At 36.7% G+C, this 16,499-nt stretch overlaps 2 protein-coding genes across 4 annotated transcripts in view; one reads left to right on the plus strand and one right to left on the minus strand.

Annotated features, from left to right (window-relative positions):
* The first annotated feature begins 3,607 nt into the window (after window positions 1-3,607).
* The window catches only part of LOC126481692 (vesicle transport protein USE1), a 116,808-nt gene continuing 103,916 nt past the window's right edge, over window positions 3,608-16,499 (plus strand). Inside the window, exon 1 of one of the 3 annotated variants that reach the window (XM_050105635.1) lies at window positions 3,608-3,738. Coding sequence is in view for 1 of the 3 variants with exons in the window: in XM_050105634.1 (XP_049961591.1) it covers window positions 7,970-8,051 (82 nt within the window). In the remaining 2 variants the exon portion in view is untranslated. Of the gene's footprint in view, window positions 3,739-3,912; window positions 4,100-7,844; window positions 8,052-16,499 lie in introns of those variants that run through there. The other 2 variants (XM_050105637.1, XM_050105634.1) reach the window with 2 other exon arrangements.
* The window catches only part of LOC126481690 (acetylcholine receptor subunit beta-like 2), a 47,732-nt gene continuing 44,681 nt past the window's right edge, over window positions 13,449-16,499 (minus strand). The window contains exons 8-10 of the mRNA XM_050105632.1: window positions 15,950-16,102; window positions 15,690-15,862; window positions 13,449-15,609 (exon numbers count right to left, since the gene is read on the minus strand). Of these exons, the coding sequence (XP_049961589.1) occupies window positions 15,424-15,609; window positions 15,690-15,862; window positions 15,950-16,102 (512 nt within the window). The 3' untranslated portion in view covers window positions 13,449-15,423. The remainder of the gene's footprint in view (window positions 15,610-15,689; window positions 15,863-15,949; window positions 16,103-16,499) is intronic.

Below are 16,499 nucleotides of genomic sequence, written 5' to 3' on the forward strand. Positions count from 1 at the left end.
TTTTTAGGCACTGAATTTCATATTCAGAGTCAGAAAGCACTTTCAAAATTACAGATACATACTTAAAAATTGCAGGTCTTGTTCTTCTATTTCCTGTTAAACTAAATTTTACCAAAATAAAGTCCCCTACTTTCAAATTCTCACCCGAAGATAGTTTCACATTTTCTGGTATTTCATCTTCATCTCCTTCTACATAGTCATCGAAACTGCTTCCATTGTCCGTCCATTCTCGTTCCTCGGAAGACCTTGTTGGCCTATCACTTAACTCGTGTTTGTTTCTTGTTTTCCCCCTTTTTATGTGAGATAATGCCAAGTGCTGCTCTTTGGACTTTAATTCCTTCATAGCTTCTCTCTTCCTTTTTTCCTGCTCCTTCTCCTGCTTCTCTTTTTCCTTCAGTTCATGATATTCCACCCACTTGTCACTAGTCACAACAGTGGGTGTATGTTCTTTCTTTCTCTTTGTGCCTCGTTGTTTAGGTTCTGGCCAAGTGATAACACTTTCAAAAACTGTTGCTAATGATTTTGGTGGTGTCACTTGGATACACACTGAAGATGGACTATGGTTGGATATTGGAGTACCTGAATTAAGTGAAATACTGTTGGGGGTTGTTGATATATCTGCAGGAATAAGACTGTTGGTGGGTGTTGAAGGAATATCTGAATTGCGTGTTGAAAATATGTCAATATTATCAACATTTTGATTAAGTCTGTCTGCGTTTTGTGAAACATTCTCTGTTTGATTATCTTCAGAGGGAGGCGCTATGCTATCTGTCAGAATGTCATCAGTGTTACCACTAGCACCATGCATTTCAACCTCATCAGCTATTTTTCTCCAGAACTTGAAAAGTAATAATGCTTCTTGATTTCCTCCCCACTCATGATTGCTTCTCTTGGTTCCTCTGAACTCATCTAGAAGGACAGGATCAATTTGCTTTTCTATGTATGAGAAATGTCTCGGAAGTTCCTCATTTGTCTGAACTGTGGTTGAGGCTGGTATACTACGAACAACTATCTTGCTGTAATCTACATTGTTCACATTAAATGGAAACAGACCAGTGGCCCTGAAACCAGCACGAATATTTGCCACCATTTTAGGTTCTGTAATAATTTGTGACAGAACAGAAGGTACATCAGATTTTGAAATTTCAGTGCCATTATTTTCAAAATGCCATTTCTGAACAATCTTCTTCCACATTTTTTTCATAGGTCCAAAGACAGCTACATCTAATGGTTGCAAGATGTGTGTAGAATTGGGATGGAGAGCAACTAGAATGATCTGATTTTCCCTACAATATCTGCTCAAATGAAGTGTCAAATGAGAGCAGTGCCCATCTAAAAATATTACTACAGGCCGGGGAATTTCAGCTTCTTTCAAGAACGGATCAAATACATTTGTTATATACTCAAAAAAACTTTCACCTGTCATCCACCTATTTTCTGTTTTTCCAATGCCCCAGTTTGGAGGAGCTGCTTTCACCAATGATGCTGGAATCCTTGCATATTTGAACAGTGTTAAGGGAGGAGCAACTTTTCCAGCAGCATTCACTGCAAACAATGTAGTAACGTTACCTTTGTCAGAGTTACACGACTCTTCATAAACATGATGCCCACGAGGACCTATGATTAATTCCCCTTTAGGAGCCAGAAAAAAAGAAGTTTCATCCATATTAAGAATTCTATTTGGGTCATTTAACACATCCATATCATTTAACGTGATGGATACTTCTGAAACCAGTTTCTTATTTTCTCTTCTGTAACAGAACCTCTAGACCTATTGACATATTCTGCATGTTTTTGTGACAGAACCTTGTGCCTCTTAAGAAATCCATAATACCACTTTTTTCCAGGTCGATTGTTAGTAAATGTAGCCTTACAACTTTCCATATCTGCATTCTCAATAAGTTTGTGCACAGATGCACAGAGATTTTCTTTAGTAACTGGAAATCCCATGCTAGAACAGTCCAAAACCCAGTCCACCAATTTTTTTTCAATTTGTTCTCCTAAGACAGAAAGTGGACCACAGTGCCCTGTAGATTCTTTTGGAGATACACCAGAAATTTTGTTTCTTAATGTTGTCCTTGGAACTTTGTACAACTTGTTTGCAGTAGCAACCTTCATTCCCTCATCAATAGCCATTAGAGCATCTTTAACATTGCTGGGAGAATACTGAAACTTCTTATTCTTTGGTTGACTCATTTTTCCTATAAATAATGCACAAAGATTTAGTTTAAGAATGTTGCATATTTGAATAGTGCCTATTGCATATTTTGTATCTTACAAGCATAGGTAAATTAGTATGATATGCCAAGACAATACTAACAATGAGGTATACATTGATTTAAAAATACCAAAAATATTTTAATAAGCCTATTTAAATAAAATTAGCCTAGTGTAATGTAGGACAGAACACTAATATTGATGTTTTTGTATCAGTTTTTAGAAGTGGCCAAAACAGGATACATATATGTCTCCACTTATGGCCACATAAATGGCCATAACACGGAACCAGGGATAAATATGGATCGGTTAATGGCCACATACTTTTCATAACATGTTTTTAGGCTGAGCGATATAAAACTTTAAATAAATGAAAATATAATGTCTTATCTTACCTCTGAACAGATTAAGTTTCTTCTGATTTTTTATTTAAACATGTAAAATACAAAAAAACAGATCATGTGTTGCTTAAAGAAAACTTCTGCAAAACCCAGCTTCTGCAACACTGATCATTTCACAAAATGGTGTCTCCAAACAAAAACAGACAAAAGAATGATTATGTAGACAAATGAAGAGAGCCTTTCACAAAGTTTATAATAATCTATAGTAGAACTGGCTGGTATTCCAGAGAAGCTTAAAGATTAACCTTTGACATCAAGGTGGCCATAAGTGGGGTAGTGTCCAAAACTAGAGCCTTCACCCTAATTGTCACTTGTAGAAGTGTGTTTGCTGACTGTCCACTTGGCTTGGCTTAGTTTTTTGCAAAATACTTCCACATTTTCTTGACTGAAATTCCTGCATCTTTTTGTTGTGCAGACTGAATTTTGCTTCGGTAGTGATACAAATAGCGCTTTATGGTCTGATACTCCTAAATCTAGAAGAAACTTTTCTTTTACATAATAATTATAACTACTTACAATATTGTCAACACATGTTGCAGAGGTTGCTGTAATTCTTGTATACTGATCAAAATTGAGATTTAGCCCATTTGTGGCTACCAGGTTCTTTTAAAGTTTGTTTGAACAATTCACATTTCTAGGTGTTCAGATTGGTAGTAAATTAAACTTTGGTGTATTAATATCGGAAGTCTTTCGCCCACCTTAAATATTGTGTAGGCTGTATCGTATAATATGTAAAATTTCAACTGCATGCGGAAAGAAATAAAATCTGCGTAAACGATTAAGAACGCTTCCGTATTTTTTATGCCATTACCTGATCTAGTTTGCTGTGTCTCTTCCGATAAAGCAGCAGATGAAACAATATGTAATACGATTTATTTCGTACACTGATAAGTATGAACATCAAATTCATCAACTTGTATGCGAACTGTTTCTAAACACAACACGTAGCGTTACCAGGGCAACACGCGATTTGTCAGCGCTAGTCTTTTGTTGAACATGGCTATGTTTCTTCAACCTCTTGTTATTGTCAGTGTAGCCACTAGCCACTTAGCCAACACAGCGGTGAACCTGCTGCACGCTGGTTACGAATGACGAAGTACTCACCATTGGTTTGATAACAGTATGTGCATTTATTATACCTGCTTGTAAATCAACAATCCATTTTATGTATTGTAAAACCATTAGTTCTAATCTCGTATACCAAGAGGTCATAATAAAACAGATCTTGATGAGTGTTTTTTACTTGAATGTTGCGTTTCTGAACAGTGACATGCCAGTAATGTTATTGTTTTTTTGTCAGGAACTGCAAAAACGAAGAGCGACTTTGCCTTTGGGAAAAGTTTTAAGTGATTTCTCACACAGTTATATGCTAAGATTTTTTTGCGTCTGCACATGCTTCATTGAGACAAGCATAATACCTTATGTAGTTAGAAGTAATGGTGTTTTGATGAAATTTCTGCAACAGCGTCTTTCCTCTTAAGGTATTCCCTCACCGGCAATTTGTGTTGTGAACTGCTTGGACGTATGTACGCTCTTACTTAGTATTGGTCGGGTCTTTTACTTCAGTAAGTAGAGGGTTATATTATATTCCTAGAGTCATCTTTTATAACCAGTTCTTGAAACTATTTAAGTAGACTTTTTTGGTATAGATCACATTAATCTTAAAGTCTGCAAGTTCAGTTTCTCGTACAGCATCTCTGTGACACACTCTCACAGGCCAAACAAATGTGTGACAACTAATGTTGCTCTTCTCTCTCTATACGTTCTGTATCTCATTTTAGCCCTATTTGGTACGGCTCGCACACACTTACACATTTGAGCAATATTCCTGAATGGATCGCATGAGTTTCATCTGTAAGCCTACCACCTGCTTTACCCAGACTGAGCCTATTGATCATTCCATTTCATATTACACCTAGGTATTTGTTTGAGTTGGCTGATTACAACAGTTACTTATTGATACTACTGTAATAGGATACTACATTTTTTTCCGTTCAGCGTCTTTTAGATAGTACTTCATTATAGAAAACTGAATCATCTAGAAAAAAGTCTGATTTTACCATTAATATTGTCCATAAGATCATAACATGCCGGTACAGCATGAACAACAAGCATCCCAACTTACTTCTCTGAGGCACACCTGAAGTTTCATCCATGTCTGAATGTGTGACTCCATCCAAGAGAACTTCAGTAATGTATTGCCAAGGCTTTGTATTGTATTAAATTCTTGTAAAAAAAAAAAAAAAAAAAAAAAAAAACAGAGAAAATGGAAATTTGTGAACAGTTATATATTATTGTTATTTTATTTTGATGGAACCAGCTAATAGTGCTGAGATTTGTAAATAACGTGACACATCATCAATAGACTGAGGGTGTCATTGACATAGCATAGGTGTAATCCTCTGGGAATAGGGGTTCTTGAGCGGGAATGGCCTTGTTATTAACATCTTTTTAACATGTTTGATATTATCAGTTGGAAAATATCAGACAAGAGTGGAAAAATATAAGGATTTTTTAGGGACATAAATGTAATATGGAATGCGCAGTGGAAATATAAAAAAGAGTATCGTGACATTCATTGACTTACACCAGCTCTCAACAAAATTGTCACCTTCCAACTAACATGGGTTTCTGACTATGCTACAAATCAGTTTGTCACCACAACTTTTTCATAAAAAAGGGGGTTGTGAACAATGATATAACTCATCAAAGTAGAACATCAATTCTGAAATCATCAATACACTCGCCATCTCAACTAAACCTGTATAGGACTAGTCTAGAACACGATCCAAAACATCATCCCTCTCAGTGGATTGCCATCTGCACACGGTGTATATTGATCTAGTACACAGCGAGGTCTAAGTTGCCACCCTCAAGAACTAAATGATATATTGCAAATAGAACACAGAAATGCTATGTGCAACTGAAACATATAAATAAAAACATTGCAGATGGCATCTACCAAGTGTATGTCATGCTTCAAAGAGTATACTGATTGCTTGCATTTTTTACTATATTAAAGTGTAGTGTCTGTTGCTGATTCCATTGAAATATAATCTGCAGCCATAATTAAAATGCCGGTGTCACATGCAAATAATTATTTTTCCCCCCTTCTTCAGTAAAATAGTCCACAGTACAAGTGTAAAGAAGGAACAATAGGGGTCCTAGGACAAAGTGCAGTGGTACACAATACTTACTGCTTTATTGAATCAATTTGTAGTTATTCTAATGAACACTTTGATGCCTTAATATCGCTGTTTGCCACCTGTCTTGCAGGTGAGAATTTACCATGTGGTCTGAGATGCTTCTGCACATTTTTGTGCTAGTTTATGAATAAGAGGATTGTGGTGAGTTATGGCAAATGAATTTTATAGATCTAGGAATATATAAGTTGCATGTTCTCCGCTGTCCAGTGGTTTAAAGACAGCTTCTAAGAACTGATATATAGCTGTTGATGTAGAAGTGCATTTGCTAAAACCCCATTGACTTTGTGATAGTAATGAAGTTCTTGCAGTGTGGTTTTGAAGCAGACTGTAAAAAACTTGGTTATGTTTGAGAAAACATAGTTGTTTACATTATCGGCGTGTCTGTCCTTTTTAAAACAAAAACCGTAAATATAGGAGTTGCCTGTGGCTGTTTTAGTACATAAGCAGAGGCTTTTTTAAATACATAATCAAGAATATTATACAACCGATGTGAATATTTGTTTTTGATGCAGTAGTGTCTTCGGTGTTCTGCTATAGTTCTTCTGTTGTGTGAGTTTATTTGTGTACACTTAACCTTCTAACTTACCCCACAGGTAAAAATCACAGGGACAGATCAGATTATGTTGAAGACCAAGAGATTTTATTGCCTAAGATTGCATGTGCTGTTGCTTCATCTTGCTGAGAATATTTATCTTCCTCAGTTTATGATGATTTCTGTTTCAATTTATGATGATTTCTTTGTTCTTTAGATTATGTTACTGTGGAATGCTGAAAACACGTTTTGGGCCAGTTTCCTTGGCCAGTCTATCACAACTTAAGGAAGTCACCCTCCCCCCCCCCCCCCCCCCCAAACGATGTATGAAGAAGAATATGTATGGATGTGGAATGAGGCAAAATATACATAAACAAGAAGTAACCATCAGAAACTAATAGTGCAGTCTGCATTAACAGTTAACTATGGTTAAACTGCTACATTCTCTTTGTTTCTGCATAGGCTGTAAACCAGGGCTTAACAGCTTGTTGATTCCGAGCATGAGCACTCATGCATGCTCAGGCTCTTGCAATGTGTTGAAGAGAAAGTTGATTACATCATGTGGTCACAACGGGAAGGTGTCGTCGTTGAGTGATTGTAGGATGATACTTGATGACTTGGAGAGGATTTGTGATTGGTGTAAAGAATGACAGCTAACTCTAAATATAGATAAATGTAAATTAATGCAGATGAATAGGAAAAAGAATCCCATAATGTTTGAATACTCCATTACTAGTGTAGTGCTTGACACAGTCACGCCAATTAAATATTTGGGCATAACATGTGAAGTGGGACAAGCATGTAATGGCAGTTGTCGCGAAGGCGGGTAGTCGTCTTTGGTTCATTAATAGAATTTTGGGAAGATGTGGTTCATCTGTAAAGGAGACCGCTTATAAAACACTAGTATGACCTATTCTTGAGTACTGCTCAAGCGTTTGGGTTCCCTATCAGGTCGGATTGAGGGATGACATAGAAGCAATTCAGTGGCGGGCTGCTAGATTTGTTACTGGTAGGTTTGATCATCACGCGAGTGTTACGGAAATGCTTCAGGAACTCGGGTGGGAGTCTCTAGAGGAAAGGAGGCATTCTTTTCGTGAATCGCTACTGAGGAAATTTAGAGAACCAGCATTTGAGGCTGACTGCAGTACAATTTTACTGCCGCCAACTTACATTTCGCGGAAAGACCACAAAGATAAGATAAGAGAGATTAGAGTTCGTACAGAATCATATAGGCAGTCATTTTTGCCTTGTTCTGTTTGGGAGTGGAACAGGGAGAGAAGATGCTAGTTGTGGTACGAGGTACCCTCCGCCACGTACCGTATGGTGGATTGCGGAGTATGTATGTAGATGTAGATGGAAGAAGCACCAGCTGTGAATTAGGGGAGAGCCAGTTTTAACAGTGGTGCCATCTAATAGCAGCAATGGCAAGTCAGCATTGTGTAACACCAACAGTCTCTTGCATTTCAATCCTCAGCGTGAGAAATCATATCTTTTTGTACAAAAAGAAGCAAATCCATAAGGCACTGAGTACTTTCAGGAAATTCAGTTTACAATGGTGTTATGTGTCTTACTACATCAAAGATATGGAAACAGAAAATGGGTAGAATCGGAGCATGCACAAGAGGTTTCAAAAGTTAAAAGGAAGCTCTCTGAAGAGGAAGAAGAAGAAGAGGAGGAGAGAGAAAAAAGAAACAAGTGAGTGTCATTTGAATGAGCTTTAAACTTGCACTACTTTTAGCAAAGACCTTGCATCCTTTCACAGAAGGTGATTTAATAAAGAATACTTGGTAGCTGCAGCTGGAAAATTGTGTCCACCCCAGGTAGAACAGTTTCACGTGATGCCATTATCAAACACAACAATTATGCTTACTCACAGGTTATGGCAGACAATGTTCAGAACCAGCTTGTAAAATCTTTGTAAAGAGTTTTTGCATATTCTTTAGCACTCTATAGATATCACTGGCACACAGCTGGATGTGACATTCTTAGAGGTGTTGAAGAAGGTGTTGAAAACGTAAGGTTATCATGAAATTTGTTAGTTTTTGTCTACATACAGAGCACAAGTTGTGTTATGAAATAGATCAGGATTCTTAGAGCAACTGACTGGGAAAACAAAAGATGATTTGCAGGTTAAAGTAATTGATCTACAATGTGGCAGGGAATATAAACACATTCTAGATATCTCCAAGTATTTCCCTCAGGATCAATGTCCTTATTTACTTAAGTCTCCACAAAGTCGCCACCCTATTCCCTGTGATGATGAAGGATGTACAATACTTGTTTGTAGGCCTGTGCCCACAGTATTCTTACAGAGCACGTTTGCTGTGAAGCCTTGCCGGAAATGAAAAGTAAAGTTAACTAAAAAGCTGTTATTTTGAAAGTGGCTGCAGCCCACTAAGTTACATAAAGTGTTAGAGTTTAATCTATTGCCGCTTGCTTCACATTTACGTGAGTATGCTGATTTAAGAGTAATAATTATCTACATTTTTTAGAATAGAGGCATTTTTATGACGAACATAAGACTTCTACACTCAGTTAAAGATTCCCACCCTTAATACTAGGCAAGAAGGCAAAGTGTACATCGAAATAATTTTTGTGTGATGTACTTTTTGAATGTGAATGCAGTTTCATTTTCTTAGTATCCAAAAATGCCATTGAGAAGTAAATTTACTGCGAAATGAGTGTAAGACACCAAAAAACTTTGAAGAGGCCTCTGCAGAACATGAATTGAACCCAACACGAAATCTTGTCAGATACTGTACTTAGTGCTCATCCACACTGTTTAATTTCACTCTTATGGTACATTTTGTAATTGTGAATCACAGATTTTTGTAGCAAAGTTAATCTTCCTCCATGAAGAGTTATAATACTTTAATTTTCCTTTGCCCTCACACAGATGTCTCTGCAAGGTCACAGAAAATTCCCCTGCCAGCAATTCATTTGTGAGGTTGTACATGGCTTTTTACAGAAATAAGTAATGCATTCTAAGATTTTTTAATCAAAAAATTTCAGAAAGCACTTTTGTAGTCAGAAGGTTTTTGTTTTATTTAATAGACTAAATGATTTTACAGTGTTGATACTAAAGAAGTTTTGACCCACGATGACAACCTTATCTTCGAATGATATATTACTTTCTGTTCATACAAAAAGTAATTCACTCTTGTCAGTATTACCCAGATAATTTGCTCTAATGTGTTTCAGGGAGTTCAAAAGTGCACAGGAATATGTTTAAGAAATAATTAAGTGTTCTGTTGTGTACTGTCTGCTTTATAAATACCTTCCTAGTGTTTTTCCCATACCTTGTCTCTACACATTGTGACAGTTGCTACATTATAATTTGTGACAACTCTAATTTCAGTAATCGATATATATCTCTGAAATGAGCTTCCTACTACAGATTTTAGTACATTGTTGTTGTCCATATTGCTCCCAGAACTTATAGATCGAGATTGCGTATTGTATCCAAAGATGCTGTGAGCACTCCCATTGCACTCACTGTACAGGGTGTTTCCAGAAGTGTGTGCAAAAATTTAACAAGACATAGAGGATACTCCACTGAACAATTTGAAGTAGGGAAACTGAGGTCGGAGAAGCCAGCTTAAGGAGATAATAGGAATAAAATCACATCACTGTGTACTTTTTAATTTACATTAGTCACAGTTAACTGCAAATGCCATCGCTGACACCATGAATATACCATTTGTATTTTGTCTATTTTGTCTTACAAAATGTGTTGTAACTGATGGCCATCAACCTCAGTGCAAGCATGACATCGACGAACGATATTCTGACACACCCTGACAAATATCCAAGTTGTGTTTCGAATCACATCACACGCAGCCACAATCCTGGCAGCCAATTCCATCTCCATATCCACCAGGGGATCATACATGAAGTGACTTTAGATATCCCCATAGAAAATAATGAAGGGGGTTCAAGTCAGGTGACCTTGTAGGCCACGGAATAGGACATCTCCTTCCAATCCAGTGGCCATGAAATACTGTACCAGTACTTCTCTATAGAATTGTACTGTATGCCTCTGAATAACACTGAGTAATGAATGGATCTGTCATTGATTCATAGTGCATTCTGTCATGAGACAGTGTAAATATGATACAACAGAGCCACCTTATGGACAAGTAAAGTAAACAAAACCTGTATCATGACTTCCTGGTAATCAGGCTCGTCCTCCTTGTGTCCTCACTGGAAATAAAGACTGTACATGTAAATAAACAGCACAGTATGTGAAAATGTGTGTGCATGTTAGTTGTAAATAAGCTGGAAAACAGACAAGGTGATAGGTAAGTTTACTTCCATATCTTCTTAAGCTGGCTTGACCCCAGGTTCCCTATCTCAAATAATTCAGTTGAGCATTCTTTATGTCCTGTTACATTTTTGCATGCTCTTACAGAAATGCCCTGTATACTTACTCCTCTCCTCCTTGATTACTGATTGTTTATTAATCACCATTATTTGATGATTGACTGGGTGGAACTCATTAAGCACAGTTGACTGAAATTTTGCTATTAGTTTATTATATCCTTTGTTGGAACAGATTATTGAATTACAGTGATGAAATTATGTCACAAAATTAAAAAAAAAATTAGCTTCCATAAACGGTTCTCTCTTGAGCAACACTCTCTTCTTTTAATTGTGGTTCAGTATTATTATTATTATTATTATTATTATTATTATTATTATTATTACTAATACACTTAACTTAACTTACATCTTTAAAGTTGAATACGCTAATAGCCTACCATTTGAATTTTTGCTCCAACTGACTGTTAGCAACTAACTGCATCTGTAGGCTTCACTTTATAATGTCTCCCGGGCTGGTGCATGCTTAAAACGAGCAACTGCAAATCTCATTATTGAGAGCAAAGCTAATAATCCATTCTTTATCACATGTCACAGAATTTGTATCTGTTTGCATATTTATCAAAATGCAGAAGCGGTGGCCTCACAACACCCTGAACCGCCACGCTTTGTGTATGTCTGTTATGCTTTTCCACAGCACAAGCCACCAACCTGTGTTTATCACAGTGATGACTAACACGAGTGACCATGAATGTGGGATGGGCTGAAATGGGACTTGTCCCAAGTTACATTTCTCATGCAGCATGCCAACTATTTTTGTGCATAATGTTTGTAGTTTTTCTACAATGGGAGGTCATGCAGCATCGTGCATGCCACCAGTCCAGTCTGCAGCTCTGAGTATCAAACCCTTGATGGAAATAATCAATTTTGAAAATATAATGTAGTTGGAGAGATAAAAAAAACCTACTCACCAAGCTCTGTTTTCTCTTGCAGCTGCTTGATTAGATTTTTTATCTCTCCAATTACATTATACAGGATTGATGCAATACCATTTTTCCTATTGGTGGAGGGCTGAAATGCCACTCTGCTACTCTGTTTCAGTGTTCTTCTGCACACACTACTTTCACTTTATAGCTCACATCATATGAATACCTTTTATTTTTTTCCATTATGAAAGTAGATATTAACAAAAATATTGTATTGTTATCAGTAACACAAATCCTTTCAATTCAAGTCCACTGGCACCAATGATTGCGATGACGCATCGTAGACCAGACATTGCTCTGAGTTTGTGATGGCAGTGTATGAGGAAGACAGAGTTAGCAAGCTTGTGAACCCCCGTAACTAATGTTTGTTGCATTGGTGCACTACCACTGCTAGTTGAATCCAATGTTGCCAGATAGAGAGATGTTTCCAGTGGCATTTTTAAGACTGGCAGGAATTTTAAACCAAACATTGGATGTTTTTATATTAATTTTGAGCATAAGACACACCTACATTTTGGAGGTAATTTTTTGAAGGAAAAAGTGTGTCTTGTAGTCTGTAAAATATAGTAGATCAATGCTTATTGCATAGTTCCTGTGTCAAATCCACTCCATGGGTGAAACTGTATCGTTAGTCAAGTCCCTGTGAACAAGTTGGTGTCATCATGTGCTATGATCACATTGTGTTTTTCAATATCTACTTGGCACTGCGGATGATCCTCTTCTGTCTTCTGATTCCACACATGCATTACTATTCTAGCATCATGTTCTGTGTTGGTTGAAGTACTGTGGTACGATAAGTCTATTTCCTGAAATGAACATAATTTTAGCACTATTACAAACTTTCTCACATGCTAATATTCTCTCTTTTACTTGCTTCACATTTCCACTTCATTTAATGGCTCTTTATTGTCTGAGATTGGTGTAGCAGTGACCTTCTCAGGGTTTCTGTGCCGGCTTAATCATTTATTTCAGGCCATTATTTCTGGATATTGAAATTTTCGGAAACATCAGTACATTGTCAGTATCGTATTGCACAGATAACAATATGAATTAGGATAAATTGCTGTCCCTATTCCATCCTGCTCCCAACCCATTGTCCCATGGCTCATATCCCTGTAAAAGCACTAGTTGCAAGACCAGTCTCATACATCTTCCTACCACCTACTCCAACCTTTTCACAGGCATCTTCTACCTGACCAAAGGCAGGGCCAGTTGTGAAAGCAACCATGTGTTCTACCGACTTAGCTGCAACCATTGTGTGGCTTTCTATGTGGGTATGACTGTTAACAAGCTGTCTGTCCATGTGAATGGCCCCTACCAAACTGTGGAACTGATGGACAGCTGCACCCAGACCATCCAGTTGCTGAACATACTGTGCAATTCACTGTGCTTAACTTGATTGCTTCACTACCTATGCCATCTGGATCCTCCCCACTAACACCAGCTTCTTTGAACTGCACGGGTGGGAACTCTCCCTGATATATATCCTTTTTCCTGTAACCCTGCTGGCCTTAACCTTTACCAGTCCTGCATATATGAATGTTTGTGTGTTTTTCTAAATCTGATGAATGATTTCATCCAATAGCTTAGTCTTCTTTCAAATCCTCCCATCTGCCACTCACCGTCTCCTTTATGCAGTGAGTAACAATCTATCCTAATTAATGTTTTTGGTATTCCAGCCTGGATATTACATTGTTATATACATACATACATGGCAAAATCAGAAGAGAACCCTTGATAACAACCTCCTGTTAAATTTTCTTGTGTCAAACAACACTAAAAAAACTATGTATTTCACCATTTTATTTGACTAACTTGTCTGCCCATCAGAACTACATAAATTTCTTCTTTATTGTGTTTTGTTCATTGTCTTCTCCAAACATTTTAATAATTCTTACACTCTAGCTGTATGAAGTGATTTTTTTCTTATAGCTACGGTATGATCCACATTATACAAGGTATTTGTAAACTTGACTTACAGTTCCTAAGATCTGTAGAGAGTGCTGGATAGATAAAGAATGGAACAGGGCCAAGTGTTTCTAGACAAACTATTTCCATACTACAGGATAAATGTAAAACTGTGTGTTCCACAAATCTACATCTGCAAGATAGATAACCAATAGTAATTTACTGTGTCTGTTAGAGTTAATGTGGCAAGACACACACGAAATACACAGTATATACAGTCACATTGTACACTCAGTCTCTCTTTTACCTCTAATAATAAACTTCATATTCCCCAACTGTAGTTTAACATTCAGCATTTTTACCAATTTAGCTAGTTCATTACAAAGGTAGTAATTACCCAAGTAACATCCTCTGTATTTGCCATGTGACTGCTGAAAGCTTCTTCAAGGATGGCAGCTATGTTTGTCATCGAAGGGAACTAAATAAAATGTAGTCACAATAAAGGCATATAAAAGATCTATGTTGGAAACAAGGAAGAATTCCTCTTTTAAGAGAAAGGGTGACAAAGTGTATTTGGAAGGGGAGAGATGAAAGAAGGAAAATTGGAAAGAGGTGAGAAATATTATTGAAATTAATTATAGCCTTGTCCCCACACATTATGGTAACTTGAATTATTCATAGTAGTATACTAGCCCTGACAGGACAGGAGTTCTTCTTTAGTTTCTGTGTGCATTAGCTTTTTGTCAGATCTGTGTCTTTCAGTTAGATCTGTTTCCTTTAAGCAGGAAATGATGCTACAGCAGTATGGAACAATCAGCATTCCAACACAATCTGTTGGCCTTTGGTTTAGTTTTGGTATAGATCTTTTGTGTTCCCTATATGGTGTAGCCTACACATTTGAAAGGCAAAGACTTAATAGTTTGTGAACATTGTAGTTCAAAACCAATTAGAAAAAAAGTCAAGAAACTACAACAATTCGTGTGTCAGTTACATTGTTTCAGCTTATTTGAATGGTTGTAGCAACTGGAATATCATGTATTTGTTTGCTGGCCAGGCCATGCTTAGATAACATTGTGTGAAACACAGCATATCAAATGCTAAATGCTGAAAAATTGGTCGAGTCCTATGGCAGGCAGGCATGTTTATTTATTCAGTAAAAGTGCAGAGGTGAAGAAACTAAAGGGAATGTGTAAGAAGAGCAACAAATAGGTAGGTAAAAGATAATGATAGGGAAAGTGAAACAGTTAAAAAAGGCAGAAACGAAAAATAATATCAAAGAACTCAGAACAAAGAAGTAGAATGAAATGAATGCAAAGTAACGTTAGGAACAATGCATGGGTCAATTTCCATTTTTTCAATTTCATCTCTTTTTTTTTTTTTTTAGTTCTTATACACATTCGCTTTTCCAGTTTCTTTGTAATTAATTTTTTTGCTTTACAATTACAGCTACTTGCCCCTTTCACTTATACTTACTGTACATGTCATGCATAAGCTGTTTCCGATTTCAGAATTCTTAATCTTTTCTGTCATGTTCCTTTTTAGTTTCTATTCCAATGTAATCTTGTGTTCCATAGTTCGGTGGTGGTGGTGGTGGTGGTGGTGGTGGTGGTGGTGGTGTGTGTGTGTGTGTGTGTGTGTGTCATGTTACAAACACAAACTTTTTTATTTGCCACTTTACGTACTTCAGTAGTAATTTCTAATTTAAAACATTACCCATACTATGGTTGTCATATTTTGTGTTAGCTTTTTTATAACATGCCATGTCTGGACCATCATAAAATAAGCTGTCAATGATATTTCACTAAAGATTTGAATCACTTAATGACATGCTTGCCAAAATAAACATGCATGTACTATGGACTGTTTGTTGCAAGTAAAATGCTTAAATACACAGCATAGGTAAAACAGGAAATACGGTCAATTACAGTGGCTAAGATTGTCCAGTATTGCTGAATTTGTTCTGTTTTTTTTATTTCTTCTGGAGAAGTTTCTTTGTTGTTTGACCCTAACTCATCAAGAGTTGCATAAGAGTAGTCTTCCTGAAACATCAGGCATGGTTTAGTACAATGACAAAAAACATATTAATAAAGCAAGAACGTATTGTAAAACATTTACTTACTGTATTCATTATTGGTGGCAGGAACAGAATTCTGTGCAAGTACTTATTCGACAGAATATAACACACCTTCCTTGGCAGAGCACATCTAAACTTATAACGTGTGAGGCAGATGACAAGAGTGGAAATAAAAAGCGAAAGAGCCATTGCTATTAATCCTGAACAATATGCAAACACTGTAAGACATACAGAAAGTTCAGTTGGACCTTGCCTTTCACTGTTCAGCTTTATATGTGTAAACTTAATCAATAAGCCATACTTACAAATAGGTGGTACATTGTAAGCTGGAGTTGGCAACAGATTCCCAAACTCAATTATAAATTTTGACAGTATGATCATACCACAACAAGAACAAAGAACTTTGTATTGGCCATCAGGAGGAAGCCAAAATGACACTAATGTCATCAAAATGCAAGCTGAAAAAGAATGGTATTTGCTGAGAATACTGATTCTGCACAGCTGTTCCCAACTAATCAGTGGAACAGTTAATGTCAACTTTCCATGTTATTTTTATTAAATCTAAAAGCTAAGAGAATAAACTGAAAATTGCTTGTTATTAAGAATAAATTCATGTTAGATTAGAAATTCATGTTAGATTAGATTGGCAAACCTTTTATTATGTGGATCTACAGTGAGGAGATCTGCAAGGATGTAGAACATGTTTGTAAATCGAGTATACATTGATGAGCCAAAACATGATGTCCTCTGCTTAATGTAATAGCCTGTTTGTCCATCTTTGGAAAAAAATACATCACTGCTTCTGTGTATCAGGGATCTGACAGTTGGCAGGTGTGTGGAGATATATGGCATTAG

Source organism: Schistocerca serialis, chromosome 5 (genome assembly GCF_023864345.2).
Source record: "Schistocerca serialis cubense isolate TAMUIC-IGC-003099 chromosome 5, iqSchSeri2.2, whole genome shotgun sequence".
Taxonomy (NCBI): Eukaryota; Metazoa; Arthropoda; class Insecta; order Orthoptera; family Acrididae; genus Schistocerca; species Schistocerca serialis.